At 44.7% G+C, this 21,913-nt stretch overlaps 1 protein-coding gene across 1 annotated transcript; it reads left to right on the top strand.

Annotated features, from left to right (window-relative positions):
- Nucleotides 1–737: 737 nt before the first annotated feature.
- LOC125321591 (protein spire homolog 1-like) lies at nt 738–18,441 on the top strand. Its single transcript, XM_048294668.1, has 15 exons — nt 738–1,150; nt 1,969–2,000; nt 2,449–2,613; nt 3,362–3,487; nt 3,765–3,830; nt 6,683–6,844; nt 8,860–8,928; nt 9,404–9,536; nt 10,000–10,124; nt 11,792–11,867; nt 12,414–12,565; nt 13,489–13,620; nt 14,934–14,998; nt 15,828–16,408; nt 17,550–18,441. The coding sequence occupies exons 1-14, from the start codon at nt 910–912 to the stop codon at nt 15,949–15,951; spliced, it is 1,668 nt and encodes a 555-aa protein (XP_048150625.1). The 5' UTR covers nt 738–909; the 3' UTR covers nt 15,952–16,408; nt 17,550–18,441.
- Nucleotides 18,442–21,913: the final 3,472 nt, after the last annotated feature.

The following is a 21,913-nucleotide window of genomic DNA, read 5'->3' as shown; positions in this document are numbered from 1 at the left end:
CACACCAGGAGCAATTCATATCCGGACTAGAGGATATAGTCTTAAGATGCACCAGGGAAGGTTCAGGTTGGACATTAGGAAGAATTTCTTCACAGAAAGGGTGATTAGGCATTGGATTGGGCTGCCCAGGGAGGTGGTGGAGTCACCATCCTTGGGGGTGTTTAAGGAAGGACTGGACGTGGCGCTCAGTGCCCTGGTGTTGCTGACACTGGTGTTCGGTCATAGGCTGGACTCGATGATCTCAGCTCTTTTCCCGCCCAGCTGATCCTGTGGTTGTGTGGCACCGGCGTTCTGAGCAAGGAAGGGCCTTGCTGCCCACAGCCCGGGTACCCGCCCCGCCGTCCCGACCGCTCCATGCTCTCCCAACGCCTGCTGCCGGAATTTGCTGTGGCGGGGACAAAGGGGCACTGCCAGGCCTGTGATGGATGCACGTGCCCCATGGAGTTGACTGCTCTAATGTATTACTGTTGGTGGAATAGTTTCCTATCAAAAAGATTCTTGTGGTGTTCTGAGTTCTCCTCAAATACAAGACATTTCCTGCCTCTTTCCCTCCCTGCCTGAAGTTGAATGTACTCTTCCTACTTGCAAACATTGGGATTCCAATTGATATATTTTTTAGGAACAAGGGAGTTAAATTGAGCACAATTTTTGTACACTCTTCTCTTGATTCCATTTTGTTGTACACTTACTCTGTTCTTTTAAGAAATCTCATACAGATACAGATAAAGTCATGTCCCTTTAAAAGGACAGAGCAAAAATTGCCATTAATGGTTGCACCTGTGGGGAAGAGCGATAAGAGCAAACCAAGAGGTAGAACTGATAAAAGGCTGCTGTGAGCACTTGCCTATCCTAGAAAAGGGAGTGTTAAGCTCCCTAGGCATAGAGTGGTGATTAGAGGTGAAAAGAAAAATGGAGCCTCCAGAGTGTGAGCAGAGGATCACAAAGGTCTCTCTAGCTGAGCTTCTGAAGTGTTTTGAACATCCTATAAGTGAGGAGCAAGCCTGGGCTATCTGCTTTCAGTGTTGCAGAAAAATAGAGCAGTTGGCTCAGGGGCTGTTCCCATCACTCCATTCTGTATTTATAAAAGGTTCTGGGAGCATCTTTATCCATGCTGATGGTACTGCTTCCTTCAAGGTCTACCACAAATCTGGTAAGAGCATTGGTAGCTGCGGATGCTGAGGGCTGTTCCCCTAACAGACTGAAGTGTGCGGACAAAGTAGGGGAAATTTCTTTTCCCCTGCTTTTTTTTTTGTCTTTTCCCCTCTCTTTTCTCTGTACGTTGTCATGGAGCTATTCTCCTGCCTGTACTTCATTTCAGAGGACTTTAGATGAGTGGTAATACAGATGTATGACCTACTGATTTCTCTCGTAGTGCTCTGTTGAATCATTTGGTTTTAGGGAATAGCTGTGATGAAAGCCTTCTACCACTCATGTTATTTGAAATAAATAGTCTGAGGCTTTGTTATATGTACTGCTCTGTTCAATCTTCCAGCATATGGTTCCTTTGTTATGGTAACTCTCACAGCAGATTTATGATTGGTACTTTCCCTTTTTTTGGTCACTATGTGTAGCCAGCAAGTGGCAACCAGTCTGTGTTAGGAAGGGCTTGGTTGGGCTGCAGCAGAGGTCAGTGCTAGGCTAACTCTTCAGGGACTAGAGTGGGTAGTAAAGAATAGACAAAGATCCTGTGCCTTCCCTGTGGTTGGATATCAATTAGCAAACAACAAAATGCAGTAGCTGTTACTTTGGGCTAATGCTCACAGTAGCATGAGTCTCCTATGTTGCTTTCCAGGACTCCCCCAAATACAGGCCTACTTTCCCCAGGTGGGACTGACTGTAGTCAGAGGAGTTAGTTACCTTATTAAAAAAAATGCTTCCTGTTCCCCTCCCTTGAAAAGGGTTCTAAAAACTGTTTATCAATGCCTGTACAGATGTCTTTCTCCCCTGACCCTCATTTTTCCCTTTCAGATGCTAGCAGCATTCAGCAGTCAGAGGACAAGGTAAGCCTGTGTCTTTACCTTCACTGTGTTTGCAGATATAATCCTGTTGTAGTAGAAGGCCAGCTCAGGAGATGCAGATGTCTTTGGAAACTATCAAGGTGCTTAAATTTGCTGTGCCCTGTGAGAGTGACTTCCCTGCAACCAGGAAAAGGAAACAAAATTCTTGGACTGAATTTAAGTAAGACAATGGGACTGGGAAACAATGTGGACAGATGCTGCCTACTGTGGAATAGAACAGAGTCTTTCTGTCTTAATAACAGATATCTTAGGGCTGCCAATTAAGGCCATTTAAAAACTTTAAACCAGCTTAAATGGAGGGTATATCTCATCCTGAGAGATGTGCTCAGTCCTTGGGAGCAGAGGAGGGTACTGGAATGGTCGAAAGTGAAAGCTGTGATGTTCTCCACAATGCTTTGTGCTGCACTGCTTCCTTGGTCTCTGTCTGCAGCTGTTGGAGCACTTGGGAATGGTGATCTATGAAGCCCTGGACTGGGGAATCGACAGCCAAGTGGAGCGAGAACTGAGTGATCCTTTGGAGAAACTGCTGTGCCTCATGTTGAAACTGGATGACAAGGCAATGAAACCACCAGTCACCCTGCAGGATGTTATCAAGGTTTCCTTCTTCCCACTTAGTAAATATAGCAGGTTTAGAGGAGTTGATGGAACAGTGCCGTTAACCAAGAGGCAAGACCGCTTCTGGGAAAAAGCTGGGTGGGCTGTTGGAGGACACAGAGGGAGCATTGGCTTTCCCATCAGAGGGAAAAAGCAAAACCATTTTAGGTGTTTGTAAGTGCCCATGGAAAAGAATTAAGAAGGAAGACTGAGCATGGCTTTCCCACAGCTGTGTCTACAAAATCCTGTACACAGTCTCCAAATTCAATACCTAGAACACTATGGATATTGAAAAAACTTACTTTGCATAGAATTCAGCTTCTGCAAAGGCTGGGATTTGAATGTCTCAATTCAAACAAATATTTTCCCCTCAGCCATAATTTAAAGATATGAGAAACTTCCCATCCCTCTGTCTGATCAGGGCAGGGAAAACGAACAGGGCAAGTGACTCCACCTGCTGTGGGTTGTTGTTCTTTGAACTGGAGGCTTCCCCTTTCAGGTGCTTGTTTCAAAGCACACCTTATGGAAAACAACGTATACAAATTACACAGCTGCTTCCATTATTGTACGTAAAAGATTGGACATCTTCCTTCTTTGTTCCTCTGTATCTGCAATAGAAAAAAATATAAAGGGGCAGTGAAGAAGATGATTTTTAACCATGGATTGAGGAAACTGAATCTTGCTTTATTCCATCCTACCATGATTTTTTAAATTTCAAGATCTTTTTAAAATAGCTGCACTTCTTTCAGGTCTGCGAGGAGCACTTGTCCAGGCCTTCTGAGGCTACCAGCCACTATGAAATGACTTGTAGGAGTCTGTTTACTGAATATATGGAACTTCAGAAGCTTGTAACCATCATCCAGACCTCCAAAGAGGTACATTACCCATTAGCTGCTATTCCCTCTACCTTCACACACTCACCAAGTTCTAAAGTAACCTTCTTGTTGCACTAGAAGTGGAGCACCTGGATGAAGGTCTGTTTTCACTATGTGAATAGCTGCTGGCTCTGCACCACTTTTATTTATTGTAGCATTTGAAAGTTTAGGTGTTTAGAGCTTCTAGGCTTTTCAGATAAACATTAGTAATTTATGCTGGATAGACAGGAGATCACTGAAGAGTGTAAAGTAATGACCTCATGTGCTTGCTTCTCAGAGACTGAGAAAAATGGATGTGGAAGATTGGGTGGAAAACCCCATTCAAAAGAAGAAAACCCATGGTGTAAGGGATTTATTTTCTTCATTATGGGGGACTGGGTTTTTTGGTCAGTATTGGCTCTCTGAGGCTTTCCATTGATTCTTCTATGAAAAATAGAGCTTGAACACAAATTAAACTGCTTAGGTTGTTCAGGAGCCTGAGTAGTTAAAGACTTGTTTGCAAAACAAGCTGGGGAGTGAACTTGAAGTTAAACTATTTCATATGTCAGCCTCACGTGGACTTCTATTCTACCCAAAGATTGTCTTTGTGGTCCAACTTAAACCACTTCTGAAAATGAAGTTGGAGGCAGTCTTTGGAGTAAGTGCCCGTAAGTAGTTACTCAGGCTCTTTCTACCCGCAAATGAGCCCCAAATTCCAGCTCTTGGCAGGAACTGACATCTGCCAAAAGCAATCTGTTCCTTTCTCATAGCTGGATTGAAAACTCCCAGAAACCTGTTCTGTTGTTGGTAGTCCTGGGGTGGACTAGCTCACTCTTATTATGTGGGATCTCTGTTGGTCAGGACTGGCAGGGACTGAAGGCCAGTAGCACTGTCCATCTTTGTGGTTGTGCAGCTCCAGCAGCTCAAACAAAGGGGTGAAGGAGGGTGAGGAGATGTCTCTCCAGCCTTCTGTGCACTGCCTTTCTTGCCTTTGCCTTTTGTCCTTCCATAGACGTTGGACTGTGTGGTTGGGGCAGGGAAAGCAACTTGCTGTGCTCTTTTCAAGGCTCTACACAGTCAGGGCTCAATCAGAAACAGGCTGGAGCTCTGCCCAGCATAAACAAATGCTCTGTAGTCTGGAGTCTGTGGAGACAAACAGCAAGCCCCAAGAGACTTGTGGACTTGCTCCCTTTGTCTAAATAGCACTTGCTTTGAAGCGTGCTCAAACTATTTGTATGAAAATGTTTGTGAAATGTGTGTTTGGGCATATTCTCAATTTTGTGATCTATTAAAATAAACTGGCAAGCTATCTCAAACCACAAACTCATCAACTGCTGTAGCTCTTTTCTGCAGGGGATACATGAATAAATACATGGACTTTGCCGTGTGGCCCGAAGGCCAGTGTATTTGGCCTCTGCTCCTTCAGGAGACATGAATTCCAAAAGCTGGATGTCTGTTGCAAATCCTCTGCCTCTAGTTTCCAAGTCCTTAAGCACCAGTTGATTGCATTGCTCTGACAGACTCTTGAGTTTAAAATAACCAGGATGCCATCTTCTCTGTGATCCCACAGATTAGAGCTGATGCCTTGAGTGGTGCTAAGCAGGTAATGTGCTCTATGGACCACACTTTTTCATGTTGACTGATGTAAAACAGGTCTTCTGAAATGCAGACTACAGCCTGACAGCATGCAGGGTTGTACAGTTTCAGCAGAGCTTATTTCTACATGTCCCTTGTTGGTATTCACCTTGAAATCTAAGCAGTGAGACCTGTTAGAAACTCAGCTGTTTTACCACTCACTGTTGAACTCAAGGCAATGGGTTTAGAGTGTTGTAGTCCTTTGTCTTGTACTGCATAGGTTGTGGAAAGTTTAGGTGGCTTTTGACAATACATGGGATGGCACAAATAGAATAATTGCAGTGATCTAGTGAGTAGGGAAATAAAAGCATGAGTGCTAATGATGTCACCAACATCTGAAAAATGTTTTGGGTGTGCAAGTTGCTCTGAAATGACCAGCTGGAGGCAATTCTTGTCCCCAAACTAATGTGGCAATATTACAGTACAGAAGTCTCTCTTCAGGTCATGTCTCTCAGTCAAGTTCAGTCGCCATGTGAAATACAACTCTATAAAGTGCAAATGCCTTGGAATAAGCTATTCCAAAAGTCTCAAGTACTGATGACTTTGCCCAGAGACTTTTGTGTGTTCTCCCACACAGTATTAAATATAGCCTAGAAGATATGTCTAGTGTTTGATCATTCTTTGAGAGTTCTAGCTCTCTGGAGTTGAGGTATGACTGTACCAAAGCCAGGCTAAAACAGTCCAACAAAAATATGTCTCCTTGAAGGCAGCCATCAGGCAGAGATTGCCTAAGACTCTTCTTCGTATCTGAAGGAGTGAGTTGAGAGAAGGTGCTTCATGCTGTAAGTAGAAAAGAGAGAGAAGCCTAAGTCAGATACTTTGTTCTGAGGCAGTTTTCTAAAATGTTTTGCTTCCCTATCACTGTTTCTAATACCATGACTTGTTCTTACTCAATTTGCCACCGGGGTCCAGATAAGCTGTTGATTTAGCACTTCTGTTACAATGTTGTCTAAACATGCTATTGAGTTGATTATTTTTTTTCCTGCCTTTAACTTTTGTTGGGTTATACTGCATGCCTGAACATCCTCAGATACTAGTACAGAAACAGGATGAGCAGATGTCAGGGTTTTTAGCTTGTGTCTCCAGGCTGAGATTACTAACCCATGCTGCCTTTAAGTATGAGATCCCTTCCCACTTGTCGTCTTCTTTTGTTTCTGGGTACTTCAACCCTTGGTTTCTGAAAATTTAGGGGATTTTAATGTTAAGATTTGGGGTTTCATTCCCAGTGTTTCTCAGGATCCAGTAAGATGAAAACACCCTTGCACCTGGAGCACTTGCAGAAAGAAAATGTCTATTAATTTACCTGGCAGCAAAAGCTGTATTTTGCTGAAGTACATCCATAATGTTAATGACAAAATTTGGGAATGAGCTTGGTAAGCCAGCTACCAGTTTCCTTGTTGTAAATTAACTTCTTTGGTACTGCTCCCTGATCTGGAAGTGAGGAGAAGGGCATGTTAGGGACACAATTCTGTGTTTCTGAATGACTTCAGCTGTTAAGTGTGCCCTGTTACATGGAGGGAGGGGATGCTGCTCTGAAAGTTCTAGCCAGCTACTGACTTGGCCCTTGCTGGTTTCTCCAAGGCATCCCTGTGGCCTGGTGTCATCTGTGAGCTGCAGACTGGCGTGAGGCTGCGCAAGGCCGCTGAGCGACCGCAGCGTTGTGTGTCTCCAAAAGAACGCATTCGCTCTCCCTACGAGCTACTTTTGGATGACATTCAGCACAAGAGGTACACCCTGCGGAAGGTGAGTGACTGGAGTCAGCAGACAACTTTGGAAAATCTGCTCTACTTAATTTCTGAGCAGTATGTGTTGAGACCTCTTCTCCAAAGGCTTGTCTTTCTCAAAGGTACACAACAGTTCCATGGAATAGACTCTTGCTTGCTTGTGCTTTCCACCTTGGACACTTGTGTCCTTCCAGGCTCCTTGAGCTGAGCTGTGCCTGGCATCTTTTACTTGTTGCCACGTCTTCCCAGATACTGTGGTGTGTATGCAGGTGCAAAAGCCCTTTTGAGACAGTTCTCTGCTCAGCCTCAGGCAGAGGCCTCTGGGCAGTGCACTCAACTACTGCAGGAGTTTAGTCAGGGTAAAAGATGTTGAGCCTCTCTCGGGGAGGGGTAGGGACTTCCAGCTTCACCGCTTGGTTGGTGAAGATGACCAGATACAAAAATGTCTGGGGTGTCTCTAAAGGCTTGGGATGCTCTTTGCTTGCTGCAGCTTGAGCTGGGAATGATGAGCAGATCTAAAACATTGGCACAAGGCCTTGTGGCATTGGCGTGCTTTGCAAACAGACGTCTTGGCAGCAGATGAGACACAACTCTTCTTGTAATAAAAAGCGGTATTACAAAAAGTGAAAACTTTGCATACTGCACTAGGCATCAGCTTTTTTCTCCTCTGTGTTGGTGCTGCTAGAGTGTAGCAGGTTTAAAAGCTTCAGCTAAACCATGCACCTCTATAAAATCCCAGCTCTTGCTTGGCTTGACTCTGCCTCCAGGTAAGGCTATGTCATGTGTTTGGAGATTATCTATTGATGGATATGTAAATTAATAGTATTGGAAAGGAGACAGTGCATCATAACTAACTTGTATTCCTTGCAATGTACTGTGTATCAATTCACTGTGCAGTACAGAACTGTAACTCAAGGTGGCAGGATGATCTGGGTCTTGGGGTTTGTTTTTGTGTTGTTTTGTTTTTTTTTTTTCCCTTTCCTTTTTTTCCTTTTTGGTAACTTTTTTCTTTGGTCCACGAGAAGCACAAACATGTTTGAAGAGTAGTAGTCAGAAATACTGAAAGAAAGCAGAGTGCTACTGCTCAGGTCTTTGTGAAGACTCTTAAACTAGGATTTCCCCATCTGCAAAGCTATTTTAAAGCTTGTCTAGCAAAGAGTGGTCTAATTTGCAAATGAATGAAAGCACAGCTAGTGTGGGAAGCTGTAGTGTTGTTCTACCTGCACTCCCACGTGTTCTGAAGTTGTACACACAAGTGAAAGTAAATGGCATGGCCTCAAAATAGGAATAAGTGAACAAGGCAGCTAAAGACATGCATGTGCAATTGACTTTTTTGTCAGTTCTCCCCTATGCAAGCACAGGACTTGATGCTTCACATGAATATCTGCCCTGCAATTCTATCTTGCTATTGTTCCTAGTTTATGTAGGGCTGTAAGCTAGTCACTGGGACTCTGGCTTATGCATACAGCTGCCTGCTGCTACTGTTCTTGTTAGTCTTGTTAACCCGTTCCATTGCTCTCCTCCCTGGAGCCGAGCTTTTACTGGTGAATATGGTGTGACCATGGTGGTTGTCAGGATCACTCCTGGCATTAGTGTGTGAGCATGAGGGTTTTCCAGCAGCTTCTCAGAGCAGTTCATGAGCTGCTGGGGCTAGAAGGCTTTATGCTCCTTGTGCAAGCCTCTAAGGGCTGTGCAGTACTTCCGATTGCCTCTGGTTTGCCATCGGCAAATCTTACCCTACCAAAAACCCATGTAAGGAAACTCCATTATTCTACACTTGCTGACTCTTTGTTTTGTTTAGGGTTTTTTTTGTTTGTTTGTTTTGTGGGGGTTTTGTGTTTGTTTGGGGGTTTTTTTCGTTTTGAGGTGGGGGGGTTTTGTTTGTTTTGGGGTTTTTTGTTTTGTTTTTTAATGCCTTCCCTACCTCCCTTGTTCCCAAATCCTTACTTGCATCATTTGCTGTGCTGCTGAATGGCAGGGTGTACAAGGAGTAGAGAAAGAACTATTTCTTAAGCATCACTTCTGCTCTTTCAGGTGACCATCAAGCAAAAACACAGGGCCCCCAAAGTTGATGTAGCTGCTCCCAAGCCTCATCTAAAGCCGGTAGGTGACCTGGTGCTGAATCTGATGATAGCAAAACAAGTTAATTCTGGAGCTGACAGGATGTTTTGAAGGAATATAAAGCTAATACCTTAGCTACTGATTTGTATTTGGGAGGGGGTTATATTAACCATGCTTAACTTTTGAATAGACCCTCCTGCCAAACATGGCACTAGGAAAATGGGAATTGACATCTTCATAGAAGAAAGATGATCAATCTTCCTACTTCTTCCACTGCTACTTTAATTTGGAACATTTTGTGGTCTTCAAAGAACTCCTGGAGCTCTCAATTTCAAATTTGAGTCGCTATAGTGCTCTACTATGCATAGTGCTGAAGGGTGTCTCATGTGCAGGGCCCAGTGCCCTCTTGGGTGACAAGCACTTGCAAAACAGAGCCATTGCTGATGCAGTTGTTCTGTCACCACTGGTCTCCTTTCTCTGTCCAATGGCTCTTTGTGGTCCTATGCTTTGCCTGTAGATGTTGAAGGTGAAGCTGAAACAGTGTGTGCCCCAGGAGCCCAGCTGGCACAAACAGCTCATGGCAGAAATAAAACAACCACCGAAGCTTCGGTCAGCAGCAGCAGCACAGGAAAAGGGGAGCAGCTCCAAAGGTACTATACTGAAAGCACTGCCATAGAGTGACTTAGCAAGCAAGAAAGTGACGTCAGCATTGGCTAAAAATAACAGATGGCCTTGGAAATGAAAGCCCTTATCTTTTCAATAACATTTGTAATGTAAGGGGCAGGGAGGAATATACAAATTTGGTGTGATAGAGATGGTATGGCATAAGAAGAGTTATTTCTAAAAAATCTGTTTGTGTCTTATTAAGACTCAAAAGATATTTCAACTTGTGCTTTTTTTAAATGGATGTTCAAATTTGTCTGTCCACTAAGTGAGATTACTTAGGATTTTGACCATCACCTAAGACTAAAATATTATGTAACTATCAGGACAAAGTCTGGTGAAATCTCAAATTCCAATGGGTGGGTATCAAATTTGTCATTTTCTTGTCCCAGCTCAGTGTGTCATTTAGTCTGTGAGTATGGGGTTTTTTGTTCTCCCTCTCCCCTGCAGAAATGCTTGTGGCATCAAATACTGCCTTGAACTCTCCAAGTGACAGTTTCTTCCATCTCCAAGATGCCAGTACTGAGTTTAAAATTGCCAACACTACAACACAGCAGCTGGGACCAGGAGCTCAGGTAAGGCTTTAGGTGAAAGGACTATGGAGAAGCATGGGTACTTCAGGAATTGAGCTGCAAGCACATACATAACCTGGAAGGTCAGGAACAAATCCTAATATAGGAAATCTTGTCTCAAAAGTGAAAAAATGTGGTACTGCTGGGTTCACTGAAGTCCTTTCCTCTACAGAAGCTCATGTTATATTCAGACACCTCTGTTTGTGGCATGACTGAAGCATATAGGTACTGATCTCTCTCTCTGACCAGTGACAGCATGCAAGGGAATGGCCTGAAGCTGAGTCAGGGGAGGATTAGGTTAGTTATGAGGAAAAGGTTTTTCACCTGCAGGAACAGGCTTCCCAGAGAAGTGGTCACAGCACCAAGCCTGACAGAGCTCGAGAGGCATTTGAACAATGCTCTCAGGCACATGGTGTGACTCTTGGGGTGGTCTTGTGCAGGGGCAGGAGTTGAACTTTGGTGATCCTTGTGGGTCCCAACTCACGATATTCTATGATTCTACAGAACTGAGGTCTGCTCTGGTCTCTGAAAACTAGATCCTGCAGAAGTTTTAATAGCATGGGAGTCTGACCAATATGGGCCAGAATATTCCCACTCTTACCTCACAGTGAGGCATTTGATGCTAGATGTATTGAGGTATTTTGATTTCATGTGGTATGTGAGCTCATGGAAGGAAAATGTAATGATTTATTTTCAGGAAGCAACTTGATGGGTGAATTCCCACTCATCTGTCTGTGTAGTTATTTTGGGAGCACCATTCTTCAGTAAACCATGATACACAGTCTTTGGGTTCTTTAACTCTTGGCTCTGTCATGAAAAGCTTGACTGCTTGGTTCTGGGATTCAGTCTGAGCATATTCCGAAATTCTGTGGAACAGAACTTAAGCCCTAACACATCATGTCTAGCACAGATGCTCTGGCATATAAACAGGAATCTGTTTTCTGTAAATATTTCTGCTTGAAATGCAGTTGCCTAACTGAGGAAAACAGATATGAATTAATAAAAGCAGAAAATCTTAGCTATATTTGCCCCAGTCTGTGCTACTTGTAGGAATATTCAGCATTTGAGAGCCTTGTGGTTGATGTATTACTGCTGAACTAGAAGGACTTTCATATATAATATAATATATTCAATATATATAATATAATCAAATTTGTTTTCTGCTTGTCTAGACAAGGTAGAAACAATGCTGTTGCGATAAAGCATGGGGCTTGAGTTGAGTTAATGGGTTGGGTTAGTCACAGTCTCTTGAACTGTTCTCCAGTGTTGCTACATGTGAACAGGAGCCAAGAAAATGGTTCCAGTGTATTCCATGGATTGCATAGGGAGGCTGTTGCAAAGTTGGTTCCTGAACAGATAGAACTCTGGTACTAGTATCCACTATTGGACTTGGGCAAGAGAGGCAACAGGTGAATTTGAAACTTCACTAACTTGGCTGGAACTTCCTAGTTGTGGAGTGCAAGGGAAATTAACTTGATATTCCAAGAGGAAGTAGAAAGTTCCTAAATGTACTCCATTGATTTTTCTCTCTGCTCCACTTTTGGCTGAGCCTTGAACATTTCTGATCCGTTGTGGGCATCCTGGATTTTGTTAGGCATCAGTAGTTCTAATGAAGTGGCCTTGGTGTCTCTTATATGCAGATCATGAACATCCTGTCCTCTGGTCTACAGGAAACCACTCCCAAGCTGCCTGCCAGTGCCTGCCTTCCCTCCACCAGGCCACCAGGAGTATCCTGTTTCAGCACAGGTCAGTGCACTTCTGGCTGCACCTCTAAACCAGGTCACAAAGTACAGCCAGTGGTCTGATGGGCTCCCAAAGCCTTGGGCTGGGCTCAATGTCCACTTCTCTGATCACCTGAAGATATTTTGCAGGAGAAGATCCAACACTAAATAAAGTCTGGGGAGGTGCCCTTAGAAAATAATTTCTCAGCAGTTGACTGAAGCTTGTGTAGCTCCTGCAGCTTCAAAACAATGATTCCATGTCCCCAAAGGCCTGACTGGAATTTGCAGTAAAAGCTAAATGAGTGTTTTGAATATTCAAGTAGAAAGTGCAGCACTTCATTTTATGAAGCTAAATGGTGCTAATGACGCCTCATCAGTGCCTACTGACAAGCATAATTACTGTAACCTCTGCTTTTTTTGTGATCTGAGCAGATGGGTTGGAGGGGGAGAGGTGTAAGCCTTGCTACCTTCAGAAGGCAGTGTAGTGCTCTTGAGTGTTAAGCTTTCAGGGTGAATACTTAGAAACTGACAGTTGGTTTTCTGCACCCTAAAACTCTCTCTTCCCATCCAGGTTTCGCTGCAAATTTTATGTGTCCTCCCATGAGTGCACCCACACCAGGAGACATTAAACTGAAGTGTTTCCTGAGCACTGGCCAACAGAAGCTGCCTCCTTACAGAGGAAGGTCCAGATCTTTAGAGAGAGGCCTTCAAAGCAAGGAATTTGTAAGTCCAACATGTCAGCGAGCAACCCTGGTCTGACACCTCTGATAATGACTTGCACCTTGATCCTCATGCAAGCAGTAAGCATGCTCTGTGGTTTTTGTCTTGGGACATATTGTATCTGAAGTATGTGTATTATTCTCTCCTTGGAGACAGCTTAAGAGAAGACTGGATGCTGTAGTGTCCTTGTGGTGGCTTCCCACTTTGAATGATATGAAATAAAGTTTTCTCATACAAGAAGAGAAAAATACCATGGCATTACTTGAAAGTGTCCATCAAGGCTTCCTCAAGCAGAATGTAATTGAAAGTGGGACTGTCCTGCTTTCTCCATGTCCCTTCATTCTCTCTAGACTCTGATATGCTCACAAGGATCTTGTAAGCTGCAGTAAAGGGGAATAGTTAACAAAATGTGGATAGCACAGCATCGGTGACTTTTAAATGTATAATGTATGTAGAACTGAAGTTATCAGGCTCTGAATGATGATTGTGGGTGAAATGCTGGGGTCTGTGTGCTTCTGTGCAACCCTCTGAATTATGGTCTCACCCTATTCTGCCCTGACAAGGTGTGCTGTGCTCTTGTCTCTTTCTTTCCTTCTGCATCCCTCCTTGCCCAACCTTGGTAAGTCTCTGAGCTCTCTGACACCTCTTGTATCCAGGAGGGGCCAAGGTGGCATCTGTTCTGTGGCCTGTTCCAAAAGGTAAAATGTCTCAAAGGAATCTGCTTGAAAACTGCAGCAACCACTCACCTCCCTGTAGTAGTTTTTCTGCTAGTATTGTCAAAGAGTCACCTGATAGTCCCCATCACAAGCAAAATAGGTTTTCGGAGAAAAATGCTCCTGATCCTTTGGGACCCAGTTTTAAGGTGACCTCCCCAAACAGCTGCTTTCTTCAACTTGATCTGATGTTTAACTTCTGTCTTTCAATAGGACTGTCCCTTTCCTACCAAGTGGCCATCACCAACCATTGTTGAGCTGATTGGAACCAGATATGCAATGATGGTGCTGGAAGGGCAAGGCCTCTTCCAAGGAGGTAGTGATGGTGTCTTTCCAAGAGCAAAGGTATGTTTCTTCTCCTTTTCTTTGTGCTGCCCTTGCCTTTTCAAAAGCTGGCAAGTTTCATGGCCCTCAGTGATGAACTGCAGAGGTGCCCTCTGTCTCAACTTATCCTATTCATAACAGCTGATCTGAGTTTGGCCCTAGGCTGGAAAAATTTTTTAGTATTTATGCAGTGATGGCTTCTAATCCATCTTAAACTGTGTAAATTGCCTAGAAAGTAGCCCAACTTTTGCTTGGTGCTTCTTGTCTGATTTCCATGTGAGGAGAGCTGACTGCCATGACCATTGGTCAGCTCTGAAATCCTGAAGTAAATAGTTGGGATTTGGTACTGCTAAGCAGTGAAACAAAGGCTTTTGACTCAGGCTCCCACACCCGAGTTGTGCTGACTCAAACCACCTTGGCAATTGGACATGAAGGCCAAGAAGATGAGGGGCACAGGGAAGGAGCTGTAGCTCAGGACTGTTGGCTGTTCATGTTTCTTGACTCCTGGCTTATCCCCTGAGTCTCCTTTAGAGAGGGGGTGTTGCAACCACCCCTCCAGAGCAGATGTGCTGAGTACAGGCCCTTTGCAACACAGATGTGAGGAAGCCTGTGCTTCTTGGCTTTTGGGTCATTTTCTTGCCCTCATTTATTTAGCAATATGGACAGAGTCAAAGGCTCTACTAGCAGAGCTATGCTACTTCCACAAGCTATCTGACGCTCCTGAGACTGAATCCTTGTTTTCTTCTCACCTCACTGACCCTGCTTTAACTTGCCTGCTGTATGACTATTCTAAAATGGCTTTCTTACCCCCTGCTGTTTTTTCAGCTTTCTCAAGTTCTACTTCTCAAGATAATATCACTTTGACTGCCAGCTGTGTATGAATGTGCTCTTTTTTAGAAGGTCCAGGCAACTCATCAGCTTCCTTATGACTCATTTTTTGCTTCAGGATTGAATTCAAATTTGCCCTGATTTAATCTCTTTGGGATTGCTGCAGTCTACCTCAAAGAATGTCTCTCTTCTCTCTCTTAACTAGCTACTGTTACACTCTTGAACAATACAGCTATTGTTTGCTCAAGAGCCTTTTTTTAAACTCCTGTTGTCTGGCAGCTGCCCCAAACCTCTGCATTATAAAAACACTGGCCTACAAGTAAGAATTTTTTTGCCTTTTTAGCTTTTAATTCCTGTATCTTTGCTATCATTTATTGGACCTCTGTTATTGTATATGAATATAAAGCCTTTAGAAGGTTTATGTGCTTGCTCTTTGGCAGGCAGTGGATCCTGTTGGTACAAAGATATTTCCCATTTGCATTCACAAATAACTTTCCTTTCCACAGATCTGTTTCAGCTGCCATAAGCAGATGTTTCTTAAGTGGCCTTACAACTGTTACCTCTGCAGCAGGTGAGCTGATATAAAAGAAAAAAACGAGGAGAGAGAAAAGAGTGAAAGAACAGTGCTGAGAATTTTCAGTATTCATTGGTTGTACTACTGGATAGGAACGGGTTGCTGAACCCTTCAGCACAAGCCAGGCTGAAGTGTCTACAGCTGGGGAGGATGTGGAAAGTCTTGTCTCTGAAGTAGTATCTCAGTTTTAACTCTTAGTATTAAGTCAGCAATAGCCAAATTTCCTGTGCCAGTATTAAATTAATTTCTCTGAGATCAACCTCTGCATTTTGCTCTAAAGGTTTGATATAACTTCAGCCAAGGGCTTGAACAGGTTCTGGGAGAGGGTCTACACCAGAATCTTCTGTTGAGGACTGAAAAAGAGAACTCCAGACCTTGTGACTGGGGAAGGACTTGAGCCTACTTGTATCCACTTACTTGTCAGAGGCTTTCTGTTCACGGGAGAGTGAGAGAGGAACTTCAGGCTCATTAAGGCTCACTTAAATCTATTTGAAGGGGTTGTGAAGCACTGAATTGATTATAAGAAGCAAGTAAACCACTGGAAATTGAGCAACTGTCTGGTGGTAGTGCTGGGTGAAGTGTAATGAGCATTTGCAGATAAAGTCTTGAAGCTATGGATGTTGACACATTTCAGATGATTTAAACTACCAGAAATAGGAAGGCTGGCAATCTGAATAGGGGACTTCTCAGCTTTCTCACTTTGCCATCAAGTGATTCTGCCACAATCATGAGTTCAGACTTACTTGGGAATGTCACCTGTAGCTGCAATATTGGTATCTGCTGAGCTTTACTCAAATGATGATGCTGGAGACTTTTTTTCTTTCAGGGTTGTCTGCTGTGACTGCTGCGTTAAGGCAAGTCTAGTCTTTACAACAGCATGTGGGATTTTTACATTTTCTGCTTTCCCTCCTCCTCACCTAGTCCTCAGAAGCTTTCCTTCATCCCACTGATACCTCAAATCTACCCTCTAGCTAGTTTCTAAGAAAATAGAAGAGGGAATAGTATGAGGTGTAAAAGTAGCCAGGGTGACACAGATATCTCTTGTCATACTCAGCTAAAACAACTCTGGTTCTTCTTTCTTTCATCCTGTGTGAAGTGGTTGGGATTACACTGTGCTCTATTTATACAAGGGTCAGAAAGTTCACTGCATTAATGTCTACCTTTTAAGTGCACCAATAAATCAATTGCATGGCATGCAAATTGTCTTGCTAAGGAGGAGGATGTGTTTCCCTGAGAACTCAGGTGACTTGTGTTGTGATTCTAGATGTCAATGCCCTTCAGAACATGTGTACATCTCCCACTTCAGTTCCTAAAATTTTTGAGACTCTCCAGAGAGGAGGACCCAGCTACTCAAGAGCAGAAGAGCTCCGAGTTGCTACATGAAATAGAGCACTGGCAGTATTTTGGGTAAGCTGGGACGGGGTTGTTCTGTTTTTGCTTTGAAAGATGTCACCAGTTACTTATGCAAAGCTACAAACATGCAGACAGCAGTATGTAGTATTGGGCTGGTCTGCTGAATGTTCTGGTTTTAGCCACTGCTCTACCTAGGCTACAGTTCTCTGGAAGTATTGTGGATTTTAGATGACCAAAAGGGAGGAAGTGTAGGTGCTCTGAAATGCGTTTTCCTTTTTAACTAACAGGCTTGTGACATGGATTTAGAAGTGTCTATATTAATGCAGACATAGAAGGCTCCTTGCAATACCTTCATAGTATGAGGATTTCCAGACCCCATCACATTCTATCCCCCACAGCTGGAGGTCTGTCACTACAACCCAGAAGTAGCCACTTTCTACCTAGACATGAAATGTCCCAGTTGTGGCTCAGGTATAACTGACTGAAGAGTGATGCCACACATGGTTTCTTGGTCCCTCCACACACATACAGACCCTTTCCTTTTGTCCCCAGAAAACGAATTATTCCAAAAAGAGCTTTTGACAATTCTGGGTGAAAAAGACAGACAACATGCATATAAGACTGAAAACATACATTATCTCTTCTTTATGTTCTCTTCTTTCCAAAGCAGTAAAATTTTCTACTGGGGGAAGCAATACCTTCTTTTTGGTCTTCTGAAGCCATTCTTTAATGTAGTCAGAATAAAGACACAGCAGTTTCTGGTTCTAAGGCTTGTACTTCAGTTGCCGAAAATCAGGAGCAGTGTTCATTACTGAAGTTGACTGCATGGGGCAGGCAGTAGTTTGGTCTGTGTTGTAATGCAAATGCTGCAGAAGAGGCCTGAGAGACTGCATTACTGTCACACTGCAGGATGGCCAAAAAATGTCCTACTGCACGAGGATGCAGTCATAACCTTGGACCAGACACAGATATCCATTAGCCCTTTGGCTGACACACTGTCAATAGAGAGAAGGTGTCAGTAAGGGAAGCTGTTCTGGTGCTTTTTAGCCTTCCTAAGTGGTGCTGATGGCTCTTTTGAACCTGTGCATTTGGCTAAATCACTTAGCAGCCTGGGAGAAGGGTGGAAGAGCACCATGCCCTCTAACAGAACCCTGGGTCAGCTTTCCTGCTTTTGTTGTTCCCTCTCCCCCTCCAGTGTACCCGTTGTTTTGGAGCCCCGTTGCCTAGCACAGCCGCTGTGCTGTTACACAGGGGCCATGGCTGACTGGCTGACTGCAGACATCTGTACACGGTGTGAGCAATATCTGTTGAATATGGCTTCCAGTCAACAGCACAGCATCCCTCTCAGGAGAATTTCCTGGACTTGAACCAAACTGGAACGATTCTACCATACATTTCTCCTGTCACTTGTTATGTACCTGAAATAAATGAAACAGCTTTATGCACCTACTGACATAAAGGCCTGAATAAAAGACCTCCCTGCTGGTTAGTCTAAGCAGGAAGCACAGTTAGTATTTCTGTATTGTGAAGTATTCTAAAGCTTTGTGGGTTTTAGAACTGTTTTATTCTTTTTATGTGTCTTGGGAAAAATAAATGTTGAAGCACTATCACGCCTTTGGCATTTCTTTCTTTGCACCTGCAGTTGTCATTGTTCTGTGGCACTGTTTGCATTCATTGCTGAGCAGACTTCATTTAATGTACTGAGCAGAGAGAAACTTCAAACCAAAACCCCCATTTCTGAGAGGCTTGGAAAGTGGAGTTCTCAGTTATGCAATCACATCACCATGCAGATTGCAAACACTCCTTCCTCATAACTCAGTGTTGAAGCTCACTGCGTTGATGCATGTAGTGATGGCTGCTCTGTCTGCTTGCATTAGGAAGCAGATTTGGTTTAGGAAGCTTGTTTTGGTTTTTGTCTGTGCAATATCGTGCTTTGTCACCAGAGCTTTCTGTGCATCTCACAGATATACCTATTATATCTCAATGCTGTCATCAGCTGAGGGGCACAGGGTTGTTCTTGAGAGATTCTTGCTCATTGTCTTGGCCTTAAGCATTTGCCCTGGAATAAACTGGATTATTGCAACATTTCATGGATTTTTTTTGTGTGTTTAAAACAAAAAGAGATACTTGATAGTATATTTATTGATCCCTAGCAATTGCCTTAATGGGAAGGGATGTGGGGCCTGATGGAGTTTGCCTTGGCGAGTTTTGCAGGGCCTGGATAGACAGTGTTGAAGGATACAATGGACCTGTAGCTGGAATGAGTCATGCTGAAGAAGATAATGGCTGGGAAGGCCAGTTCTAGGTAGAGGAGAAGGGGAAGAAAAACATGTTTAAGCTGAGCCCAAGGTCTGCATCCAAACTGCCACGAGGGTCAATATCTCCAGCTTACTTGCACTGGCCTGACTCTGTTTCCTCCCAGCTGCCTGTCTGCAAGCTCGTGCCTACTTGCAGGTTTGGGCAAGCTCTGCAAGTAAATGAATGTGGGGAAGCTGGAGCTTGTGCTTCCTTTTGGAGCAAGTTCAAGTGTTCCTCTTCCTTCAGTCAATTAGGAGGGGTGCAGCCTGCCTGTCCGGGTCCTCTTCTGCATGTGCCAATTGCTGGTGCTTCTGGGAAGCACATCCTTATCAGGCAGGTGGGCTCCTTGCAGGCTGCAGGGAATGGCAGCCAAGCCACAGGTGTGCTTGCTGGCAGGCTGGGCACAGTGTGGGGCCAGGGGCGTGAGGCGCTCTGGGATGCTTGCTGAGTGCGGTAGTTTAGAGAGAGCCAGAAATGAGCTTAGATCAGCCTGCTTGGAGTAATGTGTAAGGCCAAAATGCTGCTCAGAGCTGGGGTGCAGCAGCAGGGAGAGAAGGTGTCTGTATGGCACTAAGGTAGACTTCAGTTCACCTGTGGAGCAAAGGTAGTTCTAGGTTCTGTCTCTTGCGCATCTGCTGCGGGGTCACAGGGGCTTGTTTCACTGCCTTTCCCTTTCCCTGCCTTGGGACCATGACAGGGGTGATGAAATGCCCTCACTTGCAGAACAGACAGGCAAAGCGGTGGGGGAGTTTGTGCTATCCCTGTCTATCCCTGATGTAGCATGCTGCTGGGATAACCCCTGTTCCCGTCATTCCTCTCCACGGCACTGGTTGCAGTGGCCGCGGGACGGTGACAGTAACACCTCTGTCCCCTGTGCCCGAGTGCCATCTGGGCCTTCTGCACCCCGGCTGAGCCGGGACACCTCCTGTCCGCCTGGGGGCAGCCGCGGGCCGCGCCGCCCAGAGCCGGGGAGGCGCGGTGGGGATTATCTCAAAGATAACAGCGATTGACCTCAAAAATAACAGAGATTTTACCGTCCTCGTTTATTTTTATTTAATTTTGTCCGTCCCGTGGCACTTCCCCAAGCCGGGGAAGATCCCACTGGCAGACAGGGCCTGGGTGACGGCCAGGACTCCCCAGTGGGAAGGCGAGGGTGAGGGGGAAGGTGAGGGCGCGTGGGTCAGAGACAGCTGGGACAGAGACACAGCAACACAAAAAGGGGGTTTGAGGTGGAGGGGAGAGGCGGGAGAGGCCTGGCTGCAGTAACATCGTGTGGCTGTCAGAGTAGTTTGGTGTTTGCTGCTTGAAACCAGCTGGGGAAACATGCTCTGGTGGAATCACAAAATGGCTTGGGTTGGAAAGGACCTTAAAGAACATCTCATTCCAACCCTCTGCCGTGGGCAAGGACACGTTCCACTAGACCAGGTTGCTCCAAGCCCCGTCCAGGCTGGCCTTGAACACTTCCAAAGGAGGGCCACGAGGATAGTGAACGGTCTGGAGGGGAAGCCTTATGAGGAGTGGCTGAGGTCACTTGGAACAAACCTACTTGAACAACCTCATGCAGGGCACTGCTGCCAGTACCTTCTTGTCCAGGTTAAAGCTGGCTTTGAGTGGGGTTTCACCCTACATTTGATCCACTTTGGCTTAATTGTTTTGCTTTGTTTTATTATAAAGGACAAACATAAGGACTTTCATTTGACACATGAAATAAAACCATAGATGCAATGTTGGGCAGGATTAGATTTAAAAGCTATGTGGGCAAACTGGGGAAATGGTCTGGAAGAAACAGGAGGCAGTTGAATACAGAGAAGTGGAAGGTCATACACGTGAGCAATAATATGAACTCCCAGAGTACAGAGGAGGGAGTGATGGGTTAAGTAGCAATTCTTCATAAAAGGGATCAAAAGCTGAATGTAAGTCAGCTATGTCATGGTGTTGAGGTGATAGAAAATAAGTTAAGGGGAGACGTGGTGTAATTGGATCCAGCCCAGCAGAGAGCAGGGAGAACAAACGGAAATGGAGAAACCATTACCTACCAGGGAAGCCTGAAAGAACTGAAATTCTCTAACCCAAAGGAGGAGAGAACTGAAGATTTAAGCACATTAAAAGGCATAATCATTGCTCCTTCTCTGTGATGGAGGAGAGGAGAAAAAAAAAAAAGAAAGACGGCTTAAGTAACAGCAGGAAAGGCTCAATTTAGATGTTAGGAAAAACTTTCTAATGACAGGGATAATAAAGAATAGACTGCCTAGGGAGTGGAGAACTTTAAGATGAAGTTAAGCAACATCTGTCACGGATGTCCGAGGTTTAGGTGATCCTGCTTGGGTTAGTGGAATGGACTGGTCTGACCTTTCAAGGTCCCTTTCAGCCTTAATTTTTCAGTGGTTCTGCGGGCTGACATTAATCTTCTTAATGGTATTTAAACAGTCAGCAGCTTCTCTTAAGTAACTGCTAGCAAGTCTCTTCTCTTGCCTGCGGTTTAAAATTAACTTAATTTCCATGCATCACTTTCGCCCTCCAGCTCCCAAGTCCTGCATAGCGAACCAGCAACTGAATTCCTTGACTGCTTGTCAGTACCTTCCTTGTGGCTCTGTAACTACACACAATAAAAAAGAAGGGATAGAAATGCTGCATGTTGGTGGCTATGCCACCAGCGTGAGGGTGCCCTCCTTTCCTCATTTATATGCAGGAGATATGGTCCCCCTCTTGGGATAGCTGGGTTTCACACATGGTTATTTCATTTTGTGCACTCCAGGGACCTGCCTTTCCATGTTGCCTGCAGCCTTCTGAGGGAGCTTGTCTTGCCCTGCCTCTGACCGAGGCTGGCCTGTTTCTGAAAGGAATCATGTCAGACCACAGGTCTTCGCTGTTGGTTTGTCACAGGGGCCTGGAGCACAGTTCTTATGAGGAGCAGCTGAGGGAGCTGGGGGTGTTTAGCCTGGACAAGAGGAGGCTCAGGGAGGACCTTATCACACTCTACAACTACCAGAAAGGAGGCCGTAGCCAGGTGGGGGTTAGTCTCTTCTCCCAGGTAACAAGTAACAGGACAAGAGGAAATCACCAGGAGAGGTTTAGATTGGATATGATGAAAAATTTCTTCACTGAAAGGGTTGTCTAGCCCTGGAATGGGCTGCCGAGGGAAGGGGCAGAGTCACCGTCCCTGGAAGTGTTCAAAAACCCTGTGGATGTGGCACTTGGGGACATGGTTTAATGGTGAACATGGTGGTGCTGGGTTAATGGCTGGATTCCATGATCCTAGAG

Source organism: Corvus hawaiiensis, chromosome 2, assembly GCF_020740725.1.
Source record: "Corvus hawaiiensis isolate bCorHaw1 chromosome 2, bCorHaw1.pri.cur, whole genome shotgun sequence".
Taxonomy (NCBI): Eukaryota; Metazoa; Chordata; class Aves; order Passeriformes; family Corvidae; genus Corvus; species Corvus hawaiiensis.
The sequence above is the reverse complement of the archived record's forward strand: the minus strand, read 5'-3'. Positions and strand labels throughout refer to the sequence as shown.